This window comes from Pseudoliparis swirei, chromosome 9, assembly GCF_029220125.1.
Source record: "Pseudoliparis swirei isolate HS2019 ecotype Mariana Trench chromosome 9, NWPU_hadal_v1, whole genome shotgun sequence".
NCBI lineage: Eukaryota > Metazoa > Chordata > Actinopteri > Perciformes > Liparidae > Pseudoliparis > Pseudoliparis swirei.
In genome coordinates this window covers 8,125,875-8,149,952 of record NC_079396.1, presented here as the reverse complement: position 1 = coordinate 8,149,952, position 24,078 = coordinate 8,125,875, and the positions used below count along the sequence as shown (strand labels likewise).

The window sequence follows — 24,078 nt, the reverse complement described above, 5'->3', positions numbered from 1 at the left end:
CCGTGTTCTGCTGAAAGACACTTTGACAGCTGATGAACACAACATTAGGTTGTGTGGGTATCGAACGTTTGACCTTTTCATCGCGCCAGAGTGTCAATGGATCGACCTGTTTCCCCATCCTCCCAGTAAGCTTTACTTTGAGTAATTAAGTACTCTACTGTATCGTTGTTATAAGGGTCAAGGGCCTTAAAAGCAAAATTATCACATTATCTGCACTGCAACTTTTATAATGTTTTGCTTTTTGACTGTTTCTAATGTTTAAATGAATGTTCTTAATTGTTCCTAAATCTTGTTTACTTTCACATTATGTTTTAATGCTTTAATGTGAAGCACTTTGAATTGCCTCGTTGTTACAATGTGCTTTAAAAAAATTAACTTGCCTGCATGGCCTTTCACTTTGTGGGCTGATGCCACACTTCTACTCTCACCCTTCCTCTCTTTTAAATGTGCTTCTTTCCAGCTAATTCCTCGTCACTGTCCCACCATTTCCACCTCATGCATTTCCTCCGTCCTATAGTTTCTGTTATCCTCCTTTCTCTCACTCTATCAAGCCGTCTCTCTCTTTATACTCAGGGGCATCCCTGACCCCATTCATTCATCTCTCTTCAAGACAGTGGATACACTCTCAGCGATTACTCTACATTCTCCGCTCCCTCTAACAACCCATCCCTGTGTTTATTAACCACTTTCACGTCCGTCCCCCCCTGTGTATTCCAGTCCTCCTTTCTCTCGCTCTCCTTCCTCTTTTGTCTCGCTCCAACCTATTGCCCGAGGGGAGTGATTGACAAGCAAGTGGGGGTCTTGTAAAGGGGAGTTTCTGATTGGCGTAGAGGAAGATGAGAAGGATGAAACCTCCTAAACCTGCACTGACTGCACTGCAACAACAAAACAGAAAAGATTAATTCTAATTTATCTTGTGCTCAGTCTTAATGCACACTTACATCAAACAAGTCTGTGAGGTTAGCAGTGCTTACTGCTGTGGTTTGCTGTGTTTGTCCAGGTGAGAACAATGCCATCGGAATCTGAGACGGCAAAGTGATCAGCATAAAAGCATGAGAGTTACTCCTAGAAATTTATGGACAACATGGAGAGAGCCACTGAAAAGTACAAATTAAGCTTTGTCTTTGCAACCTGAGCAGCTGCTAATCCAAGATTATGTGTGTGTGTGTGTGTGTGTGCGCAGGCACGTGCACAGATAGACCCCTAGTGGTGCTCAAGCACCTGCCCTTTGCCCTGGATGAGACAAGTGCCCTTTGTCAACTCTGTCACAAAACATTTTTGGCAATAGGTGCCCTTTTTTGGGATTTGAGCACCTGCCCCCCAAAATGTGTGCGTGTGTGTGTGTGTGTGTGTGTGTGTGTTTTAGAACTCGGAGTGTTTGTATTTTGTGCACAAAGAATTGCTCAATTAACTGTCACACTTTTTCCATTGAACAGTTTCCCTGTTTTTTTAATGGGTTATAATTCACCCAAATATTTCTCATCAGGAACTTGTTTTTGGTGTGAAACAACACAGATCTAAATTGCACATACATCCTTGTATTGCTTAAACCTATCAAAAAGAACACTCTGCTTTAGTTAAAGTGCATATACAGTCAAAGTAAGCTATTGCAAAAGGCACATAACACATTCGGACAATAACACAGCTGAATGTGAGTTAGTTGTGGTATAACACTTGTAAAAAGGGTCATCTGCACTATTTTTGTACAGCTGTGATGTAGTTGATTAGTACTGATGTACTGACATAATAAACAATAGAAAACCCTAAAACCAATGCTGTTTTGTTACAATTGTTAAGCCAGCATGTTAATACGTTTTATTTTGAAAAACTGGAAATGTCCCGTAACTTCCGGTAGCTTGTAATCAGGAAGTAAACAAGAGCATGGCTCAGAGACGCTTGTCTTCATTAGTTTTGTAATCCAGTGGAATCTGCATACATCTTGTACCTTTTGATAGCATCGTTGTTTTACACTTTCCTATGTCAATAAACCTGTGGACAACGGACAAGGGTCTTCAGAGTCATGATGTCAGGAAGGAGTTCGTCTAACTGCCGAGGTGTATAACAGCACATATACTGAGGGCAGCACAGTAAAACAACGGCTTTCTAGCGGGCAAGATAACGCAGCCAGCTGACAGACGCTACGAACAACGTCATCACACGCAGCCAGTGGATGACCATCACAGCGGTTTCTAAACAGGGGTACGTCACCAGACAACGCCATGGCCGAGAAAGCAAGTTCATTAAAGACGCAGTCCCGCGCTACATGTTCCGCTTCACACTCACGTGCATCATCAATGGGGTCTGCTGCAGCAAAGGCAAGAGCAAGAGCAGAGGCAGCAAAGGCACGCATGTCCTACGCCGAAGAGGAAATCAACCTAAAGCTAGGAAAAGCTAAGCTAGAAGCCTCAATAGAAATGCTCAATTACAAGAAAGAGACAGCCGCAGCCGTAGCTGAGGCTGAAGTCCTGGAAGCTGCGGTAGATGCAAATAGTGAAAGACATTTCATGTTAAATTTGGACTCCAATCCTTTGGAAGCTGCACAACGCACAGAACAATATGTGATTGACCAAGCTAAATCACAAAACACAGAAGCTCAGCTGTTTGATGATGGTGTTGTAACAGAAAGAGGCCCAAGCCCTAACTACGAAACTCCAGCTGCATCTATCAAATCAAGCCAACTCATTCCATCCAACCCAAGCCAATATAGCTTCCCATCATACGCATAGCCACAAAGCAGCTTTTCAACCAACTCGCCTCACCTCACAGCAGCCTTACATCTATGAAGATGAAAATGTCGATAAGAAACGCAATGTGCGGTTTGACAACCATAATGCCACTCCTGAGCAGAGTCTTGGACCTCAAAACGGCAAAGGTCATCCTGCCCTTAAATCCTATGCCACATTTTCAAACACCAATAATGTCAATTCCAACATAAGCGACTTCGTGAGATACTTTGCTCGTCGTGAGCTTGTGGCAACAGGCCTACTCCATTTCAATGACAGACCTCAGAACTACAGAGCCTGGAAACGTTCTTTTCAGAACGCAATCAAAGGTTTAGACCTGACACCAAGCGAGGAAATGGATCTCCTGTTTAAGTGGCTCGGCAAAGAGTCAGCAGAACACGTCGAGCACATAAGAGCGATACACATCAATCGTCCAGCAGCAGGTTTGGCTATGATATGGGACAGACTTGAACAATCTTACGGCTCCGCAGAAGTTATAGAAGATGCTTTGTTCAAACGTATCGACGCCTTTCCAAAAATAACAAACCGAGATTATTCTAAACTAACAAAGCTGAGTGATCTTTTAATGGAACTAGAGTCAGCCAAAGCTGAAGGAGATCTACCCGGCCTCTCTTTCCTTGATACAGCGAGGCGTCAACCCAATTGTACAGAAGCTCCCCTTCAATCTGCAGGAAAAGTGGGCATCAGTTGGGGCATCCTACAAACGGCAATATCACGTTTCATATCCCCCATTTGCCTGCTTCGTAAACTTTGTTAGCAATGAAGCTAGTGTCAAAAATGACCCAAGTTTCAGCTTTGTCTCTCACTCAGACATGTCTCCCAAGACAGAAAAAACAGCTTGGAAGCCAAACAGACAGCGAGAAGTCTATATTAACAAAACAGAGATATTCCCAAAAGCCATCTCTGATTCTAGAGAGCCTCCAACGAAATTCGATGAATGTGACAAACTGTGTCCAATCCATAAAAAACCTCACCCTCTACGCAAATGCCGTACATTCAGAGAAAAGCATATCGAAGACCGAAAGACATTCTTAAAAGAGAATAACATCTGTTTCAAATGCTGTGCTTCATCATCACACATTGCAAGGAACTGCACATTTAATGTTCGATGTTATGAATGTAAAAGTGAAAGGCACCACACAGCGCTTCACCCTGGACCTGCACCCTGGGTTGAAGGCATGGACTTGGCTCCAGAGCATGGCGGGGAGCAGGATAGCTCTCCACAACCCCATGTCACCATCAAATGTACAGATGTCTGTGGCGGAGACGTGGCGGACCGATCCTGCTCTAAAGTATCCCTTGTGAAAGTGTATCCAGCCGGCCACGCTGACAAAGCAGTGAAGATGTACGTGATTCTGGACGAACAGAGCAACAGATCACTAGTTCGTTCACAGTTCTTCGAAGTCTTCAATGACCAAAGTCCAAGTGCTCCTTACTCATTGAAAACGTGTGCTGGAGTAAAGGAAGCGACAGGAAGAAGAGCCAGTGGTTACATTGTGGAATCTTTGGATAGGACCGTCAGCATCCCACTACCCAGCCTCATAGAATGTGATGACATTCCAAATAACAGAGATGAGATTCCAACTCCCAATGCAGCTTTTCATCACACGCACCTAAAGTCAGTTGCACACCTCATCCCAGATATCGACCCACAGGCCCCAATTATGCTTCTCTTAGGTCGGGATATTATCAGAGTCCATAAAGTCCGCAAACAGGTCAATGGCCCACACAACCTACCTTATGCTCAGAAGTTGGATCTGGGATGGGTCATCGTGGGTAATGTATGTTTAGGCTGCGTTCACAAACCACAGACAGTCAGCACCTTCTTCACGAACACCACGGAACGGGGACGCCCTACACTCTTTGACCCGTGTCCTAACGTGTTCAATGTAAAAGAAAAATACAGTGACACCCAGGTCACAAACCACCTCCAAACACATCCTGAGGAGATATCAAACTGTGAAGTTGATAGCCTAGGATATAACATATTTAAGCAGACCAAAGATGACGACAACATGGCTCCATCTATCCAGGACATCTCCTTCATGAAAATAATGGAAGAAGGGCTAAGAAAAGATGCAAACAACAGTTGGGTAGCTCCATTACCTTTTAAATGCCTACGTCAACGGCTCCCCAATAACAGGCCACAAGCTTTAAACCGTCTCAAGTCGCTCAGGCGCAACTTTGATAGGAAGCCTGAAATGAGAGACCACTTTCTCATTTTCATGGAAAAGATGTTCAAGAATGGTCACGCTGAGCTAGCCCCTCTCTGCAGTGAGGATGAAGAACAGTGGTACTTGCCAATATTTGGTGTGTACCATCCAAGAAAACCAAACCAAATACGAGTGGTCTTGATTCCAGCGCCCAGTACAACGGTGTGTCGCTCAACGACGTGCTGTTGACCGGGCCTGATCTGAACAACACACTGCTCGGTGTACTGATACGCTTTAGAAAGGAAGCAATTGCCTTTACAACGGACATAGAACAGATGTTCTATTGTTTTCAGTAAGGGAAGACGATAGGAACTTCCTACGTTTTCTATGGTTCCAAGATAACGACCCCTCCAAAGACATTGTGGAGTATCGAATGACGGTCCACGTCTTTGGAAATAGTCCTTCCCCCACAATAGCGATTCATGGACTGCACCAGTCTGTTCAGGGTAGTGAGCTCCACATCGACCCTGACGTCCAACGTTTTGTGATGCGCAACTTCTATGTCGACGACGGGTTGAAGTCTCTGCCCACAGTCGAAGCTGCCGTCAACCTGCTGAAAAAGACACAGAATGTTCTCTCCAAATCAAACTTAAGGCTGCACAAAATCGCAGCAAACAACAAGGAGGTCATGGAGGCCTTCCCAGCCGAAGATCGTGCAAAAGACCTTAAAGACTTGGACCTCAATGCAGATGCGCTGCCAATGCAGCGTAGTCTTGGAATCAATTGGGACTTCCAGGCCGACTGCTTCCACTTCAGCGTCTCTGATGAGATAAAACCCTACACTCGACGGGGTGTCTTGTCCACAATCAACAGCCTCTACGATCCTCTAGGGTTCGCAGCGCCGGTCACAATACAAGGCAAGGCTATTCTGAGAGAACTCACAACTGAGAACGGCGACTGGGACTCAACTTTACCCCAAGAAATGGAGGAAGCATGGACATCTTGGAGATCATCTTTGAAAGATCTGTCCCAGCTTTCTATTCCCAGAGCTTACACTACAACTTCACCCACAGCAGCTGTCAGACGGGAATTGTGCGTCTTTTCTGACGCATCCACGAAAGCTATCGCCGCTGTGGCATATCTAAAAGTAACTGACTCTGCTGGAAACAACCATGTGGGATTTGTAATGGGCAAAGCCAAGCTGACCCCTCGTCCTGAACAAACAATTCCAAGACTGGAACTTTGCGCAGCAGTGCTCGGAGCGGAGTTAGCAGACTTAATCTCGTCAGAACTAGACCTTCAGCTCGATGCTACAACCTTCCACTCAGAAAGCAAGGTAGTCCTTGGCTACATTTCTAATGAAATCAGGCGCTTTTATGTATATGTAAGTAACCGGGTATTACGTATCCGAAGATCCTCTCACCCAGATCAATGGCGCTACGTGTCAACAGAACAGAACCCTGCAGACCACGCTACACGTTCTGTTGCTGCAGGCCATTTGAACGACACAAACTGGCTGAGTGGACCCAAATCTCTGTACACACCGGAGACAAGTGCTGCAGAGAGCACCTACGAGCTTGTCGACCCGGGTTCAGACCCAGACATTCGCCCTCTGGTGTCCACTTTGAGTACTACAACAACGTCCAAGCAGCTTGATTCTCAACGATTCGCAAAGTTCTCATCCTGGAAGTCTCTAACTCGGGCCATTATTCGTCTCATACACATAGCCTGTCTTTTCAACATGACCTTGAAGAACAGCCCTTGTAAGGGCTGGCATCATTGCAAAACAGGATACACTGTTGAGGAGTCTGATCAAGCGTCGCACATCATCATTAAAGCAGTACAGGAGGAAGTCTACAGTCAAGAGATCAAATGTATCCAAAAACATGAGCAGATCCCTAAAAGTAGTCCTCTCAAAAATCTGGATCCTTTCATTGACACACACTGCCTTCTGAGAGTCGGAGGCCGCCTCTACAATGCAAACCTTGATCAGAGTGAAAAGACTCCGGTGATTATTCCTGGTAAACATCAGGTTGCAACCTTACTCATCAAGCATCACCACGAACAAATCTATCACCAAGGCCGTCTCTTTACAGAAGGGGCTGTTCGTACAGCTGGCTTTTGGATAGTTGGTGGCAAAAGAAAAGTGAGCAGCATCATCCATCAGTGTGTAACCTGCAGAAGGCTTAGAGCCCCACTTACAATTCAAAAGATGGCCAGTCTTCCAGCGGATCGTCTCTCGACGGAACCGCTTTTTACGAATGTCGGGCTTGATGTGTTCGGCCCTTGGAATGTCTCTTCACGTAGAACAAGAGGAGGCCATTCCCACAGTAAACGATGGGCCGTGATCTTCACGTGTATGAGCGTACGAGCGGTTCATATTGAAGTCATAGAATCCCTTGACACATCCAGCTTCATCAACGCGCTAAGGCGCTTTCTTGCTGTGCGCGGTCCTGTCAAACACATCCGCTCAGACCGTGGCACCAACTTTGTTGGTGCTTGCAAGCAGTTGAAGATACCTTCAAACATTGACGACACAACGATAAAGACTTACCTGTCAGGCCAAGGTTGTTCTTGGACCTTTAACCCTCCGCACGCTTCCCATTTTGGCGGTGCATGGGAAAGAATGATTGGTCTTGCAAGGAGAATCTTGGACTCCATGTTCCTTCGTCTGAAGGACAAACTTACTCATGAGGTGCTAGTGACTTTCATGGCAGAAGTGACAGCCATTATAAATGGCAGGCCTCTTGTTCCAGTGACAACTGACGTTGACGACTCATTTATACTTACTCCAGCTGCTCTTCTCACTCAAAAAGTGAATGTCCTTTCTGCTCCTACTGGAGAGTTTGGAGTTTCAGACCTCTACAAACACCAGTGGCGGCAGGTCCAACACCTGTCCAACACCTTCTGGGACAGATGGCGAAAGCAATTCCTCCCGACACTACAGGCACGCAAGAAGTGGCAGTCCACTCATCCGAACATCAACCCAGGAAGTGTTGTTCTCCTCAAGGATAGCCAAGTACCAAGAAATGAATGGCCACTTGGACTGGTAACGCAGACCTTCCCCAGCGAAGACGGGAAGGTGCAAAAGGTCGAGATCAAGGTCACACGAACAGGAGTGACTAAACTTTTTCTTAGGCCTGTTTCTGAGATGGTGCTTCTTCTCCCCCCAGAGGCCCAGTGAAGAGAACTGTCTAGGATTTATTGAGTGGCGTGTATTCACGCCAGGCGGGGAGTGTTTTGTTACAATTGTTAAGCCAGCATGTTAATACGTTTTATTTTGAAAAACAGGAAATGTCCCGTAACTTCCGGTAGCTTGTAATCAGGAAGTAAACAAGAGCATGGCTCAGAGACGCTGTCTTCATTAGTTTTGTAATCCAGTGGAATCTGCATACATCTTGTACCTTTTGATAGCATCGTTGTTTTACACTTTCCTATGTCAATAAACCTGTGGACAACGGACAAGGGTCTTCAGAGTCATGATGTCAGGAAGGAGTTCGTCTAACTGCCGAGGTGTATAACAGCACATATACTGAGGGCAGCACAAATGCAATTGTGGGAATGAAGAGGCAGATGTTCACATCTGGCAGACAGAAGTTCCTCGTGTTTGGAAAGCTGAGCCAAACAAAAGGAGCTCAGGATCCGAACCAGTGATGCTTATTTTCCTCGTGTGTCCTTCGAGGAGAGTTGTCCAAGTACAGCTTTAGTCACAGGAATATATATATATATATAAATTATTGACAACCTTTATGATTATTCGAAAAAACGTTAAAAACAAGACATCATTTGACAAAATTACCAAATTATACAGAGAAAAAAAGCCTTTTTTGCATTGTGTCTGGCTGGGTTAAGGACGTGGGTGTCGGCTGATTGAAAACATGTTCAAACATTCCCACCATGTGGTGAACCTGTGGTACTGCGGTGAGATTGCTCTGCATGCCTTCCACACACACATATATATGTATGTACGGTGTATACTGTATACATATATATATATATATACTGTATATATATTTATACATATATTTATATTTATATATACATATATATTTATATATATGGTATTCCTATTCTATTTCTATTCTACAAGTTATGAGTATCGTGGCCTATTTCAGACGAGACAAGTTGTGGAGTGCACACGCCAACATCAGAAACGTTTGTGCAGAACAAACTTTATATTTTAGAAAATATAAATATGTTCCATAAACGAAAGAATCAAACAGCATTGAGAGCATATGAAGTGCAAGGCTTAACAAATGAATTTTCAAATTTAAGAAAGCTATGTGGGAATATAGTTCATGTAAATATGCAGAAACTGAGAGATGAATTACGGAAGAAGCTGTGATGTCGCTGCTCCTGTTAGGCACACAACTGAGACCCAGGAGCAGATGATTCCCCAGATGAGGACAATATTACAGTGACCTCTTTATCACCTGACTCATGAATCTGGGTACACATGCATGCCTGAATTTGTGAACCACCACAACGTCTATAGCAGAGACCGACACAGCTGACTGCAGCTCATTACTACAGGTCAAGACAGGTTGTGGGAAAGAGGAAACATCAAGTCTGAAAGTTATCCTGTTATTCTGTCTGAAAATACATAGCTGTTGGTTTTCCCTGAAATCTTGTACTATTTAACATCAATGTTGTTCGCTGTGTTTTGCAATAGGATGTATCACAGCTGCGAGGTCTCAGACCATCTCTCTCTCTCCGGACATTCCGAGAAGGAACACTGGAAGAAGAAGCTGCCGGAACTGCTGGAGGATACTTATGGATATACCATAAGAAGGAAAGTTCTGTCTGCAAACATCCTCACAACATGACACTGAATATGAACTTATATGTAGATGCAGAAAATAACCAAGTATGTACTAGTCGTATAATTCTAGGGCCAGGGTTTTTAATAGAATATATAAATGAATATCAGAGATGTTATGGTTTTACTTAAGCAAATTAAAGAATTCATGTAATTACTATGGCAGTCTTACTGTAGTTTCTGGAATATGATATTCCATGACACAATGGTTACTTTTGAGCTCTAAGTCTTTCAACTTTACCACCAACAGTGCCCAAATGTAATTGAATAAAGCTCACAAATGTCACTTGACAGCAGCTTTTTGTCTACCGTGCTCGTTCTCATTTCAGGACAGATACAACATAATCAGCCTAACTATTACGTTGCTTATAATTATCCATTTTAATGGACGATTAAAATGTGTGTTCCTGCATCGTTAAGTTGAGCTTATTGGGAATCAGCTGTGCAACAGGATTACTGTAGGCATGAACCAATACCGCTGAGTAATCATCTCCTCTTAAGGAAATTGAGAGGTTTTCAGTAATTGCCTGCATGGTCTCCTCTGTAGGCTGCAGGCTAATTGCTGACAGTGACCTTGACCATGGTGAAAATCCCCACTAACAGCATTATTATTAAGTCAATCAAATGATTTGATCTGAGCTGCTCAGTTAATTAAAACAGGAACAATTAGTCTAGTTATTAGCTCTCATCATAAACCTGCTAAGGCCACACAATCGTGTGTCCCTGACTCTTTGTTTCATTGCAACACCATGGAAATAATAACCAACATGTTACAGATCAACACATCAACCAGTGGATGGAATCAGTAATAATTTATTGATCCCAAATACTCGTACAATTAGCATAGCTTGGAAAGTACATATTTGATTCAATGCTGAGATGGGGAAGGTTGAGACATAGCCATGTATGTGTGTGTGTGTGTGAATATGTAATGTAATATATATTGAAAATCAGCACTGACCTTAAAAAAAAAAGTTTATCGCTCCCTAGTTTGCGTGTGTGACAATTGGCACAGAAAATGAATTAAATACTGAAAGTTTCTAACTTTTTCATTCCATTTTCTCCTCGTTTCTCTCTCACTCACTGAATGCAAAGAGGGAAAAATGGAAAATCGGAGCGAAACTCACAAAAAAAGACACAAAGGAAGAAGGAAAAGAGTTATTGGTAGAACAACATATAGAAGAAAGAAATGAGCGTCTGGGTATGGATACATATACAGAATATCATGTTTTAGAAACTCCTAATCATTTGCATCTGTATCTAACTGCACACAAAATGTGTTGGCATTTCCAATTTGAATGCAGCAAAACCAACACTGACACTGTTTCACTCACAAAAACAAGGATAAAAGAAGAATTGCATTTCAGTAGAAGTCAAAGGACACAGTACACAGGTCCATGTGTTGACAGTGGAGATACAGGAGCAGATGGAGGAATACAAATCAGCAAGGAGTTTCAATAAAATATAATAAATGTTTCTCACATTATCCATTACAGTGCACTGCAATTAAGGAAAACAGCCTGCAATAAATCCCAGCAGACATTATTTGTAGCACACAAAACGTAATGAATGGAGGTCCAAAAGAGCAAACGTAAGGGAGAGGAGTGAAACAGCAAGCGAGAGGAAGGGATGCAAATGGAGAAAAGGGGCAAAAACAAATGGCACGCCACATCCGGGGTTCCATCTCCAGTGATGGATCCCCGATAACAACATGTATATCCATGCAGTGTGTGTCATGTCTCGTCATTTATGTTAAGTTTTAAGTTTTAGTTCTGTTTTCCATGTCCGCTTTTATTTTGTAGTAACTGTCCTCTCTTTTCAGAAACTTTATTTCCTGCCCCGGTGTTTCCTCGTTAGTGTGATTGTCTGCTCCACCCCTGATTGTGTCCACCTGTTCCCCGTTTCCTCATGTATTTAAGCCTGTGTCTACCTGTGCCTTGTGTCAGATCGTCTTGTCTCTTGTCTCGTCCTGATCGTTCTTGATAGTGTCGTTTTTTTGTCCTGGTTTGCTTTTCCAACATAGTTGTGATTTTGTTTTGTACTTTGTTCAAGTCTTTTTCCAGCAGAGCTGTGATTTTCTGTGTTCTTATAAACCCTTTTGATAACCCCTGAACTTTGGAGTCGTGCTTTTGGGTCCTGTTTTTTGAGTCGTGACAGTGTGTTGGTTATTGTTGGACCCACGTAGCCTCAGGGCAGTGTGCTGTAGTGGGAGCAAGAGGGGATTTATCTACAGAACAACAGAATCGGTATGTACATCTCTGAGATAAACACACAGCGGGAGAGTCCGTCATGGTCATTTTATTCTGCAGACCGGAGAAACACAGAAACTGTAGGCAGATAGATGTGTGTGGGAGAGCGTGACAGTGTTATTTACATTCAGATGGGGGGCGGGTACACTTGACGGTCAGAGGCATACGGGGAGACTTTAGGACAGGAAGGAATGTCCCGTAAAGGGGAGGTGTAAATGTTACAAGCAGGTGCATGGTCGTTGTACTGACTGAGTTGGTTTCATTTTCAGTATTCAGAACACTCTCCCAGTATTCAGAACACTCTCCCAGTATTCAACCTCTCCCTGGCTGAGTCCGTGGTCCCCGCCTGCTTCAAGAGATCCACTATTGTCCCTGTGCCCAAGAATGCTTCTCCAGCATGTATGAATGACTACCGACCGGTGGCCCTCACCTCGGTGGTCATGAAATGCTTTGAGAGGCTGATAAAGGACTACATCTGCGCCTTCCTCCCTTCCTCCATGGACCCGCTGCAGTTTGCTTATCGCCCAAACAGATCCACGGATGATGCTGTCTCCCAGGTACTGCACACCACACTCTCTCATCTGGACAGCCAGAGGGGGGCTATGTGAGACTGCTGTTCATTGATTATAGTTCAGCTTTCAACACCATAGTCCCTCCAGACTGGCCGGCAAGCTGATTGAGCTGGGACTGAACACCCCTGTGTGCTTGGATCCTGGACTTCCTGACCGCCAGGCCACAGGTGGTCAGGGTGGGCAGACACACCTCCAAATCCCTCACCCTGAACACAGGATCCCCAGGGTTGCGTCCTCAGCCCCTACTGTACTCCCTGTACACACATGACTGTGTGGCCAGGTTCAGCTCCAACACCATCATCAAGTTTGCGGATGACACAGTGGTGGTGGGCCTGATCTCCGACAACGACGAGAAGGCCTACCTGGAGGAAGTTGCTGATCTGTCACTCTGGTGCCAGGACAACAGCCTCATCATGAATGTCACCAAAACTAAGGAGCTGATTGTGGACTTTAGGAGGGTACAACAACAGAGGACGTACTCACCACTGGGGATTAACGGGACTACTGTGGAGAGGGTGAGCGGTATAAATACCTGGGAGTCCACATCACCGAGGATCTGACATGGTCAACAAACACAGACACTCTGGTGAGAAAGGCAAGGCAGCGCCTACCACCTCAGGCAGCTGAGGAAATTTAAAGTTTCCCAGAGGATCCTTCAGTCCTTCTACTCTGGAGCTGTAGAGAGCGTCCTGACAGGAAGCATCACAGCCTGGTTTGGCAACTGCTCCGCTCAGGACAGGAAGGCTCTGCAGAGAGTAGTGCGTTCGGCTGAACGCACTATTGGAACTACACTCCCACCCTGCAGGACTTGTACACCAGGAGGTGCAGAACCAGAGCCGGCAGGATCATGAAGGATCCTCACCACCCCAACAACAGACTGTTTCAGCTGCTGCGGTCAGGCAGGCGCCTCCGTAGTCACGCTGCAAGAACAGAGAGACTGAGACGGAGTTTCTTTCCTCAGGCCATCAGGATTGTGAACTCCGACCTCACCAGGACCCCCACATAGACCCACACAACTGCCCCTCTTAGGCACACACACACACACACACTTACTGTAAATATTGTGTTTTTTATTGTAAATAGTGTGTACTTGTTGCCCTTGCACATTCCTGCTGAGCATTGCCACTTTCATTTCACTGCACACCCTGTGTGTGTATGTGACAAATAAAACATCTTGAATCTTGAATCTTGAACTGACATCTGTCTCAAGGCTATATTGGATGATTAATTATTTATTTATAAGGCATTATTTTTACTCCAATTGTTAAAAGCATTTGAGTCGTCTTCACGTGGAGAATTCCATCGTGTTCTTGAAAAAAACGGAGAGGAAAATACTTGAACTTCCAAAAGCCAGTGGGAGTAAAATTAGGACAGGCCAGTTTAAGCTCTGAATATGAGTGCGTCATACAGCACAGGATAAAGGGAGCCAGAGATTGGAGTAAGGGTGGAAAAGGAGGCAGAAAAGGATGAGACAGGATAAGGTCAGCGCTGTAAAGCCTTAGGGGTTAAGACATCAAGAGAAACACAACAATGGCTAAAGTGAACATAGTCTATATTATATATACTGTACAGTACATCTGTTGAAAGATACAGTGAGACAATGAACACTTTAAAGGTAGGACAAAAATAAAAAGTCCCTCATTTTGCATCGCTCACGCTTTAATGCTGTGGTAATTACAGCTGTGGTTAACATGACAGCCATTGTAAATAATCAGGATATTCTTAATATCCCATACAAAAATTCCATAGGGACAAGCAACATTTAGTGCGAAGTGAGTAATAGATCTGAAACTTGTGTATGTTAATTGTTTGAGATATTCACCGAAATAACCCACCAACCTACACAATAATGTGTAGCGGAGAGTTAAAACAAGCTATGGCACATTTCTGAAGGTAGCTGAAAAGGGAACACAATTCACATTTCAAGGATCCATTTTGTCATTTATAAAATGTATAAATAATATTTTTTTGCCATAAAAGTCTTCATATATATATATATATATATATATATAAACACACACACATATACAGGACTGTCTCAGAAAATTAGAATATTGTGATAAAGTTCTTTATTTTCTGTAATGCAATTAAAAAAACAAAAATGTCATGCATTCTGGATTCATTACAAATCAACTGAAATATTGCAAGCCTTTTATTCTTTTAATATTGCTGATTATGGCTTACAGCTTAAGAAAACTCAAATATCCTATCTCTAAATATTAGAATATCATGAAAAAGTATACTAGTAGGGTATTAAACAAATCACTTGAATCGTCTAATTAACTCGAAACACATTTTCAAATGTTTGATTTTGTTTTGCTGTTATAAATCTTTTTTTTTACTTGGTCTGAGGAAATATTCAAATTTTATGAGATAGGATTTTAGAGTTTTCTTAAGCTGTAAGCCATAATCAGCAATATTAAAAGAATAAAAGGCTTGCAATATTTCAGTTGATTTGTAATGAATCCAGAATGCATGACATTTTTGTTTTTTTAATTGCATTACAGAAAATAAAGAACTATCACAATATTCTAATTTTCTGAGACAGTCCTGTATATATATACACACATACATATATGTACACATATGTATATACACACATATATATATATATATAAATAAAAATATATTATTTTCATGCATTTCCTAATGTTATGGCACAATGCCCTAATGCTGCTAATATACTGCTTTTGTAATCAACTCATGAACACCTGTTATATCCGACACATGGCTGGTTGATACTGAACATTTGTGATTTGTCACGTAAGATAACTGATTGGTGGGCTCTAAATAATCTTATGAATACAGCAATTAGGACTCATAAGCAGAATATATATTCTGTACCCCTTTTCTTTCCTTTTTAAAAAAAATGACATTTGTGTGGCATTGAAAAATACAACGTGGGTAACATACATGAAAGGGCACAGATAAGCAAGGCAAAAACATTTTCTGCAGGCAGTGACTAAGACACGTTTGTGTTTCAGAGAGGAGAGATGTTTAGCAACAGAACGTGGGGATTGAGTGATAATAATGAGGGACATTTAGAAAGTTGGCTCAGTTTTGTGTTTTTTTTGGAAGCATTAGAGCAGATTTGAAAAGCATCGCTTCTTTGCCAACTATTTCTCGAGTGGGACCATTAACTTCTTGAAGTCTCCTTGGAACTGATCCCAGTCACAAAATAGTTTGACAAAATGAGGGGAAAGGGCGACGTGCACGTAATGGAGCTACAATTGCAAAACATAGTATTAGATCGTTGGGTAAGTCGGGCCAACAAGTGATCACGGGTGAGTGGACTGGCACAAGCTATAGTTGCCTGATGGGGGGAAGGTTAAGGGTATCCAGGGCACTGTGATAGAGCTCTCTCAGCGCTCTCAACAGATGCAGACGACAAAACATCTGGTTGAAGAGATGAGGCAGCGGCTCCTGGGAGGAGAAACAGAGAGAGAAGAGAAAGACAGTGTGTGTAGGGGGAGTAAAAGGAAGAGAAAGACAAAAAGGTGACAATGGCAGGAAAGAGAGAATTAGATTTTTAGAAAGAGACAAAGAAAAATATTTAATATTGCTAGCCTCGGACTGAGCTGATGGGCTTTTGTTTTTTGTGCGCCGGTTATCACATTATATCGGTGGCCTATTAATACGCTAATCTCCATATGATGTGAAACAGGAAGCGCGGGCGGGCACGACGGGCATGCACACACACACACCAAAAATGAAAGACTCACTGGAGGAGTGCTCATAATTCCTTTTCAGTGAATAAATGACTGCATTATATACATACATATACTATAATAAGCATTGATAAATATATACAGCAAATGAATCCTCACCCCCAGCACATGGACTCTGTTGTAGTATGAGCTGAAGTCTTTACTGAGAGAAACCAGAAATTTACAGATCTGAGGAAGACAATACACATACATAAGTTAGATAACCGTATGACAGCAGAGTTTGGATCAATACACACCTTTGATCATAAATCGGTGAATCTCAATCCCCTGACCTGTTCGGTCTTAATATTGACTCTGGCTCCACTCCCTTCACAGTCTAATGCTTGTCCTGATTGGTCCAGCAGCTCGGAGAAGGTGATGAGGTAATTGAACAGGAGAAGCCACTCGCCCTGTCAGTCAAAACACAGACACAGATAGGAATAACGCTGACACGTTGGTCGGACTTCTTACGGAAATATTTGTTCATGGAAAAAGTAGAAGAGAATAACGTAGTACCTCTTCTTTCAGAGCAGAGAAGTCTAGCTGGGAGCATTCAGGGATTTCAGGGTATGAACCTGCAGATTAAAAAAAGTAAGAAAACTACATGAACAATATATGAACAATACAATGTTATATAATCCTAAAACAAGAAGTTGTGTGAAGTTGTTTTATTCTTAAAATGTAGTATAACACCACAAAAAAGAAACATGTATCTGCTTGGTAGCTTGTGATTTACCCCCCTTGATCAAGAAAATGTCATCTAAATTTACAATATTACCATCACACTTGTTCATTGTATGTTTTTTTATTAATCTGAATCTGCAAATGAAGGAGTGTCTTGCAGAGCACAGCTCTTACCCTTCTCCACTCCTCTCTCGTAGCTGTCGAACAGAGTGTGCAGCCTGGCACAGTTATACATCACAAACACTCCTCCTCTCGGCCCTTTGGTGGACACGCCCCCTTCCCGATGGACGTCCAGTGTCACCTAAACAGACAGCTTTGTCAGTCATTCCTGCTCAACCAGTTACATTAAAAGAGGAAACTGTCATCAATTTCGAATTCAGGTCAGTGAAGTCAAACTCAGGTGTTCAATTGATCAACACAGCCATTGGGATAAATGCACAGCCCATAACCACAGCATCCAGCTCACCGATCAATTTCATCTGAAGTAATAGCTCAGGGTGTCGCGGATTTGTGGTCCAGAGTTAAATTACAAGGGCCAACAATGTTTCTGTTTCTTTGTTGTCCCAGGATCAATATTCTATGTTTGAATTGCCATGCATTGATAGTATTTGTTTGCATGTAGGCAGACACATTAATGCATGTGTACAGAACATGTATGTGTAATTCAAACACTGGTATTTGTCATGCATGTTTGTTTTTTTGTTAATATATTGAACGTTCTTCATATTCAATTATGTCGAAATGATCGAAATGTTATTCCTTCATTTAGTAGATGTACTGTAGATTTCCAAATGGGCAGTTAAAAGGTCTGAAAGTGTTCATTTCAAATCCTGCCTGCATGACACATACAGGTGTAAACACACAGGTGTGACTCACGGGACTGGTGTGGACCGTCGACAGCAGCTCAAATCTGACAGTGGCAGAGGTCATGACCCGGATGATGTCATCCCACGTCTGACCTGCAAGACAAAGAAGAGGTGGTATTTAGCCCCATCTGTAGTTGATGCCAATTAGTATCAGTCCGGTCACTTAGATAAGTAAGGCGTGTTTAATAAACAATGAGTATGTCCAGAATACACACACCTTCTACTTGATCTCCATACTTCATCTCTGAGGCCTCCTTCATCTGACCTCTTCTCAGCCTAGAGCAAAGGAGAAAGAATGAAACGATAGGAGCCTCATTTACACAAGACAGCTGAAAATATGCAGCAACAATAGAGATGAAAATAGCGCCATAATCATTTTGTTCAATTAGAGCTGCAATTATACAGTGCAGACGAGATCCTTGTGAGAGTGTCTCAGGTGATAATAAACGCCTGGTGGAGAGCTGGGCAGCGCACATGGAGACGAAGGAAAGAAGGGGAAGGGAAAAGAGACTGGAAGGGAAAGTGGAGACAGAGAGAAGATGAAAGGAACCTAAAGACTAAGACAGACATGTGTAGAAAAGACAAGAGAGGAGACACAACCGCAGACAGAGACATGGTGTGTCTTACTGCAGAAATTGTGCAGCAGTGAGGTGAGAACCAGGAGTCTTCACAGGCCCACACACCAGATGTCTCTGCAGACAGAGAAAGCAGAGCAGGATAAGAATAGGAACACAATGCAATACATGACGTGTGTTTGTTTGTGTGTCTGTGTGTGCGTGCGTGTGTGTGTTGTTACCTGTGTGTTTGCCGCTCCACTAGCTCTCCACAGCACTGCTATTTGCTGCTGACGGAACTCGTCCTGACAGGAAGTAACATGTAACGCTGTTGCCATGGCTACCTATAAAAGAGGCAGCAAGGAAATATGAATCAATCAATTTTCTGTAGTTTTCAGATGGAGAAAAAAGGAAATCATCAGTGTGAGAGTGAGTCTTACTGTGCAGTCAGCAGTGGCGAGGTCCAGTTGCGCCAGGTGAGAAACGCTGTCTCTGTGTACTGAAACAGACACACCAACATTGTGTTTCAAGTAAACACACAATACCAACTATCTGTTATCCTCCTCATCTTTTCTCTTATAGAGAATATTAGCTGACTCGGATATTCAGGCAAAGAGATGCCCGCCCAAGGGAACTGTACAAAAACCTCCAGCAAACACCAACTGGTGGTGCCTTCGCTCAAATGTGCCCTCTGATGCCACCAGAAGAATCATTCTGCTCTAATGGATGTCACAGTGGGCAGTTTCTTTGTTGGATGCTGACGCTGAAAACGAACCCGAGAGAGAGTATGTGCATTACTATACATGAAAGTGGTACTCCTCATTGGACAGAGATTTACCTTGTTAGGTATCCAAAAATGAACTGGAAAAGACAACCAGCATTCTAAAATGCTATTTTCAACGAAACTACATGGCTCTATTGTTCAGCAAGCACAAATCTCAGACAGACATCTCAAAACTTATGCTTAAGAAAAAAATAAAATCTCATTGTGACCTCACCTATGCAGGTACCAAGGCTGGGGTCGTATCCCAGCAGTCCCTCCTCCTGGAACACTCGTTTCAGGTTGACCCTGAGAGCTTCCTCGTTCTCCCCCTCCTCTGCCTTCCTCCTCCTCCTCCTCCTCCCTCCTCCTCCTCCTCCTCCACCGCTGGTCCTCCTGCCTCTCTCGGTTTCCCTCTCTCTATACGGGGAGTTCTCCAGAGCCTCCTGTATCTTCTCCTCCCGCTCCTCGTTGGTCCAGTTGGCTGGGGCTGTCGGCCAATCAATGCCCAGAGCTCGGAGGAATGTGAAGATGTCGCTGTCTTCAGGAAGCGTTGGGCAATAGGACACTGCGAATCTGAGATAGGTACAAAGGTTGGTACTGATCACAGCCGCTTAATCTATGGCAGCCTTTAACAATTAGAAATGTGTTTCCAGTGACAGTAACATAACATGTGGATGTGTGTGGATAATTTTGAATTCTGTAAATAGACCACCTAGACTCCTAGAGACTCACCCCTGTCTTCTCAGGAGCGCCCCCATGTGGTCTGCCAACAGAACGGTCCTCAGCTGGCCCAGAGTCAATGTATCAGGAGTGGGTGTGTTGGGTTTAGGGTGTAGTGCAGGGCAGTTGAGCACCACACAGCCTTGCCTCTGACCCGAGGGCTTCAGGTACTCCGTGGCTCCCTCTGCCAGGACAGCCTTGAAGGCTGCGGCCCGGTCCACCCTCACCCTCAACCCCTCACCCATTACCTGCCCACCGGCCACGGGGAGAATCCCACTGCCACGGAGGGAGAGTACCCTGGACATCACTGCTGGAGGGACCTGGGCAGATAAAGGGAGCAATTGTGTACTTGTAGGTAATGTATTACTCTTAATATACTTAATAGCTTATAGCTTAGGATGTCTGTCTGAACAACGTTTGCACATGCATGTGTGCTTATAATCTTACAAAAAGATGCATATCACTCAGGTAATGGAAAGATATCACATGGTGGTTATCTGCTTCCAAAACCCACTTCAGTGTATCTGTAAAATCGTCCTGCATGCTTATGATGAGAGTGTACAACATGCAAAAATATCAGCAGCATCTTGTACGAGGATGCATGAACACGCCAACGTGTACAACGTGCCAGGGGTGTGGGTTTAAAGATACATTATTTGCACTGGGACGTAACTGAAATAACGCCACGTTGTCAACAGACTGGCGTGAAACAAGCAGTGGAAAGAGGTTTCCAGTTGCAGCGCAGCTTAGTGAGCTGTGCGTGTCTGACCCATATTGCGTGTGCAACTCATGGGTTAATAATTACTGCCGCAAGGCTGTTGAGGTTTGGTCGATCATGATGAGGCAAAGTCAGCGGCCCCGGGATGTAGCTGTCTCATTGTCTCTCAAACCTATTCAGGTTGTTGATGATTTGAAGAACTCCGAGTCGAGCTCCCACCTGGTTAATCAAGCAGCCAATTGGCCTCCGCTGAGCGTTAATTAAGTAGATAGTTCCGGTCACTGTCCCCCCGTTTAAATATCACTGCGCCGAACAAAAACGCACTCGCACCATTTAGCAAACTGTCACGGACTGAACTATACCGCCGAGAGGAAGGATACAATGTCAAACGCGTACGAAGTTGAACGAGTCAACTAACAGCTAGCCATGTTTAACATGCACGGCCGTGATTCCAGTTAAAAACAAACACACAAACAAAATACGCCTCTTTCATTGTCAAAAAAGAGGCAACAATTGCAAAAAGAGCACGGTTCAATGAGGGGCCAACCCAACAGGTGTCCGTTAAATGCACCTGCCCGTCCGCATACAGCGTGTTCAGCATCGTGGTCGGAGACAAGAAGTCCCGGTTACGTAGGTTTTTAGCGCTGCTTTCCTTGAACCAAAGCTTCTCCGGTTCAGGGGAGATCCGGTCGCCGTTCAGCTGACTGGAATCGGGGACATCGTCACGCTTCCCCCGCAGTGCGGAGCTCAGCGCCCGGACGGTCGGGGTGATCCGGAGGGTCGCGGACTCCTCGGTATTCTCCATCTCCACCGCCACACGAACAGGTAAGCGTGCTACCAGCTATCGGCACATCCACACCCTGCTCATCGTCGTCTTTCCAAAACCCGTCACGCTGGTCCGCGCTGCTGCAGGCTATGAACTCGCACTGCTGAATTACATGCCCCGTTTCCAGCCGTCCGGTTAACCGCTCATCGATGTCAGATATTGACTGTAGAGGAGCACTGCATTGGCTGTTTTCTTTTTTTCCTCTTTCCGGAACCAGTGAGGTGCAATCTGTTTCTTCCGAGCTGAATTGCGTGTAGGACCAGTGGGATTTACCTAATAGCGCCATCTAGTTTGTGGCTGAGTCACTGCAATCCTAACTTCACGGTCTGGACAAAAGTATGTGGACACGTACCTTTTTAACAGTATATATATATCAAGCTGCTAGAAAAATCGAGTGTAAAAAGATAGATATATACTTTATTAATCCCCAAGGGGAAATTTATCAAAAAATGACATGCACGGTAAATATATTACTCAATGCTTAGTAATTGTGGACATTTTACAAAAATGCTATTTGGATTTTTTGTGAATTTACAGAATATAAGACTTTCAAAATGATAAATACAAATAAATAAATAAAAGCATCAAATTGTATGATGATGAAGAATAAGGCCTGTTTTTTGTACTCATGATGACATTATTATTACATTACAAGTTGATTTAGCTCACATTTTTACCTTCGCATTCTGAGAATGCGGAAGGTTATGTTTTGATCGCTGTGTATTTATGTATTTATTTGTATGTGTGTTATTCGCATAACTCAAAAAGTATTGAACCGAATCGCATGAAATTTGGTGGGATGATTTGTTATTATCAGGGGACCATTTGATTAGATTTTGGGATCGATCGGGTCAAAGGTCAAGGTCAAGAAAAGGTACAAAGAAAGTGGCTGCGGCGAAGGTATGCGTTCTACCGAGTGCCCGTTCTAGTTTTGTATGTGTACCTGATTTAATTAATATTGTTATTTCTGTATTAGGTGGACTACGTCAATTCAATGTTTTATTTTTATTTTTTTAACTATTCAAACAAAACTGAAATCAAAGAGCTGCTGACCATCCGGGCGTCAGAGGCAATCCGGAACCAGATCACAGGCATGGTGAAGGTCTACAAACAGGATGACCACGCTGCTGGCGGAGAAGGGGGGCGGGCATCCCGGTGAAACGGCTCATGAGTCCCACGCCTCCTCCTCCTCCTGTCATCAGCGACAAACACCAGGTTGTGGTCGGACTCTGGGACGAAGTAGACAACCGGGAGCTCAACAAGAACCAGGGTCCAGTTGAGGAGAGGCAGTACAGTCCATCGGAACGGCTCCAATCCATCAACACCAGTAAGCATTTGTGTTTTCTATCAGTACCGAGATGAGGACAGATGGAGCACCTGCAGGGTCGTTTGTCCTGAGTTCCCAGAGAACACCAGGGGCCGGAGATGGATCCCTTTTATAACCGTTGGATTGTTACGAGTATACTTGTCCCATGAAAGACCACATTATCTATTGCTTGATAGTTACACAACTCGTTGTTTAGCTTACTGGTTTGTACATTCCTCTTTGCATATAAAAACAGAAGATAAATTATTCTGTAAAAGTTTTGTCTGACGAGATTTGAGATTAATCATATCCAGAGACCCCTTTTTTAAAAGTTATGGGTCGGTGGCTGAGCCTGGAGCCCGTTGACCTGTAATGACGTTAACCTTGTTTGCTGAGTCCCATGAACTTTCTGTACGGGGAAACCACATAATGTGTGCTATGACTACATGTAACAACAACAGACAGCACACACCAAATTATACAAAACCTGATACCAACCGAAGAAAACTCTGGAAATAGAGCAGAAATTGGCGCGTCCTCCCGGATGTCATGTTTCCACTTCTGACGTTTGGAGTGGGAGCCGATAACCTGCAGAGTCAATTCTCCCCAAAATGAATTCAGATATTCGTTTCCCACTGAAGCCCGATGTTAGTGGGCGTTAGTGGTTTCTTTGTTGTTTTTTTGTTCAGTGGGAAAGCAGCTTTATGTGCTCTCACATGACGTTAGAGCCCACATATTACATGTCTAAAAAACCTCTTTAACTGAGCACTGCTGCCACAAGCAGCCACAGAATGAGGAAGTATTTGTCCCGATTCCTCCTCAGTCATGTGAAAAGTAACTACTCCTTCTACTTCTCCAAAATCAAGTTATGATAAGTTTGGAAAGGGAAGATATGACAATGTTTAGTGAATACAGGCCTTCATGCTCTGTTTCCATTTACTATTCATTTGTTAAGCCAAAAACAGTGGTGGCAATAAATTGAACAACAAAATATAAACTGAACAATAAAGCTGCATAAAAAAATCAATTGTAGCCACAGTCTTCAACTTGAATATGTTAATGTAATTTATTCATGATTAATCATACAGTTCTACAACATTTATAACTCTAAACTCCAAATGACGAAGTCCTGTGATGCAAAATATCCTCTTGTAGCACTTATTCTCTCAGCCATCTCTGTGATGCAGACTTCCCCCCAAAGCCTCTCCCGGTGCAGGCATTGGCCACTCTGTTGTGCCAAGATAATTTATTATTTATTTATTTTTGTCATTTTCATTACTAACCATTTATTCATTATTTCAGTGACAGTGCAACCCTCAGGTGACACAACATTATGAGCACTTGAATTTCCTTAAATCTGACACTTAAGTTTTTTTTTTTTTACGTCTACGAAAGAA

General features: G+C 43.4%; 1 protein-coding gene across 1 annotated transcript; it reads right to left on the bottom strand.

Annotated features, from left to right (window-relative positions):
- Positions 1-13,590: 13,590 nt before the first annotated feature.
- On the bottom strand, positions 13,591-21,555 carry dalrd3 (DALR anticodon binding domain containing 3). The gene is made up of 13 exons (XM_056423711.1): positions 21,121-21,555; positions 19,844-20,151; positions 19,347-19,684; positions 18,789-18,847; positions 18,591-18,692; positions 18,422-18,486; positions 18,012-18,070; positions 17,805-17,887; positions 17,103-17,229; positions 16,761-16,819; positions 16,538-16,654; positions 16,365-16,433; positions 13,591-15,960 (listed from the first exon to the last, which is right to left on the bottom strand). Exons 1-13 carry the CDS (start codon positions 21,352-21,354, stop codon positions 15,841-15,843), a joined length of 1,740 nt encoding a protein of 579 aa, XP_056279686.1. The 5' UTR covers positions 21,355-21,555; the 3' UTR covers positions 13,591-15,840.
- Positions 21,556-24,078: the final 2,523 nt, after the last annotated feature.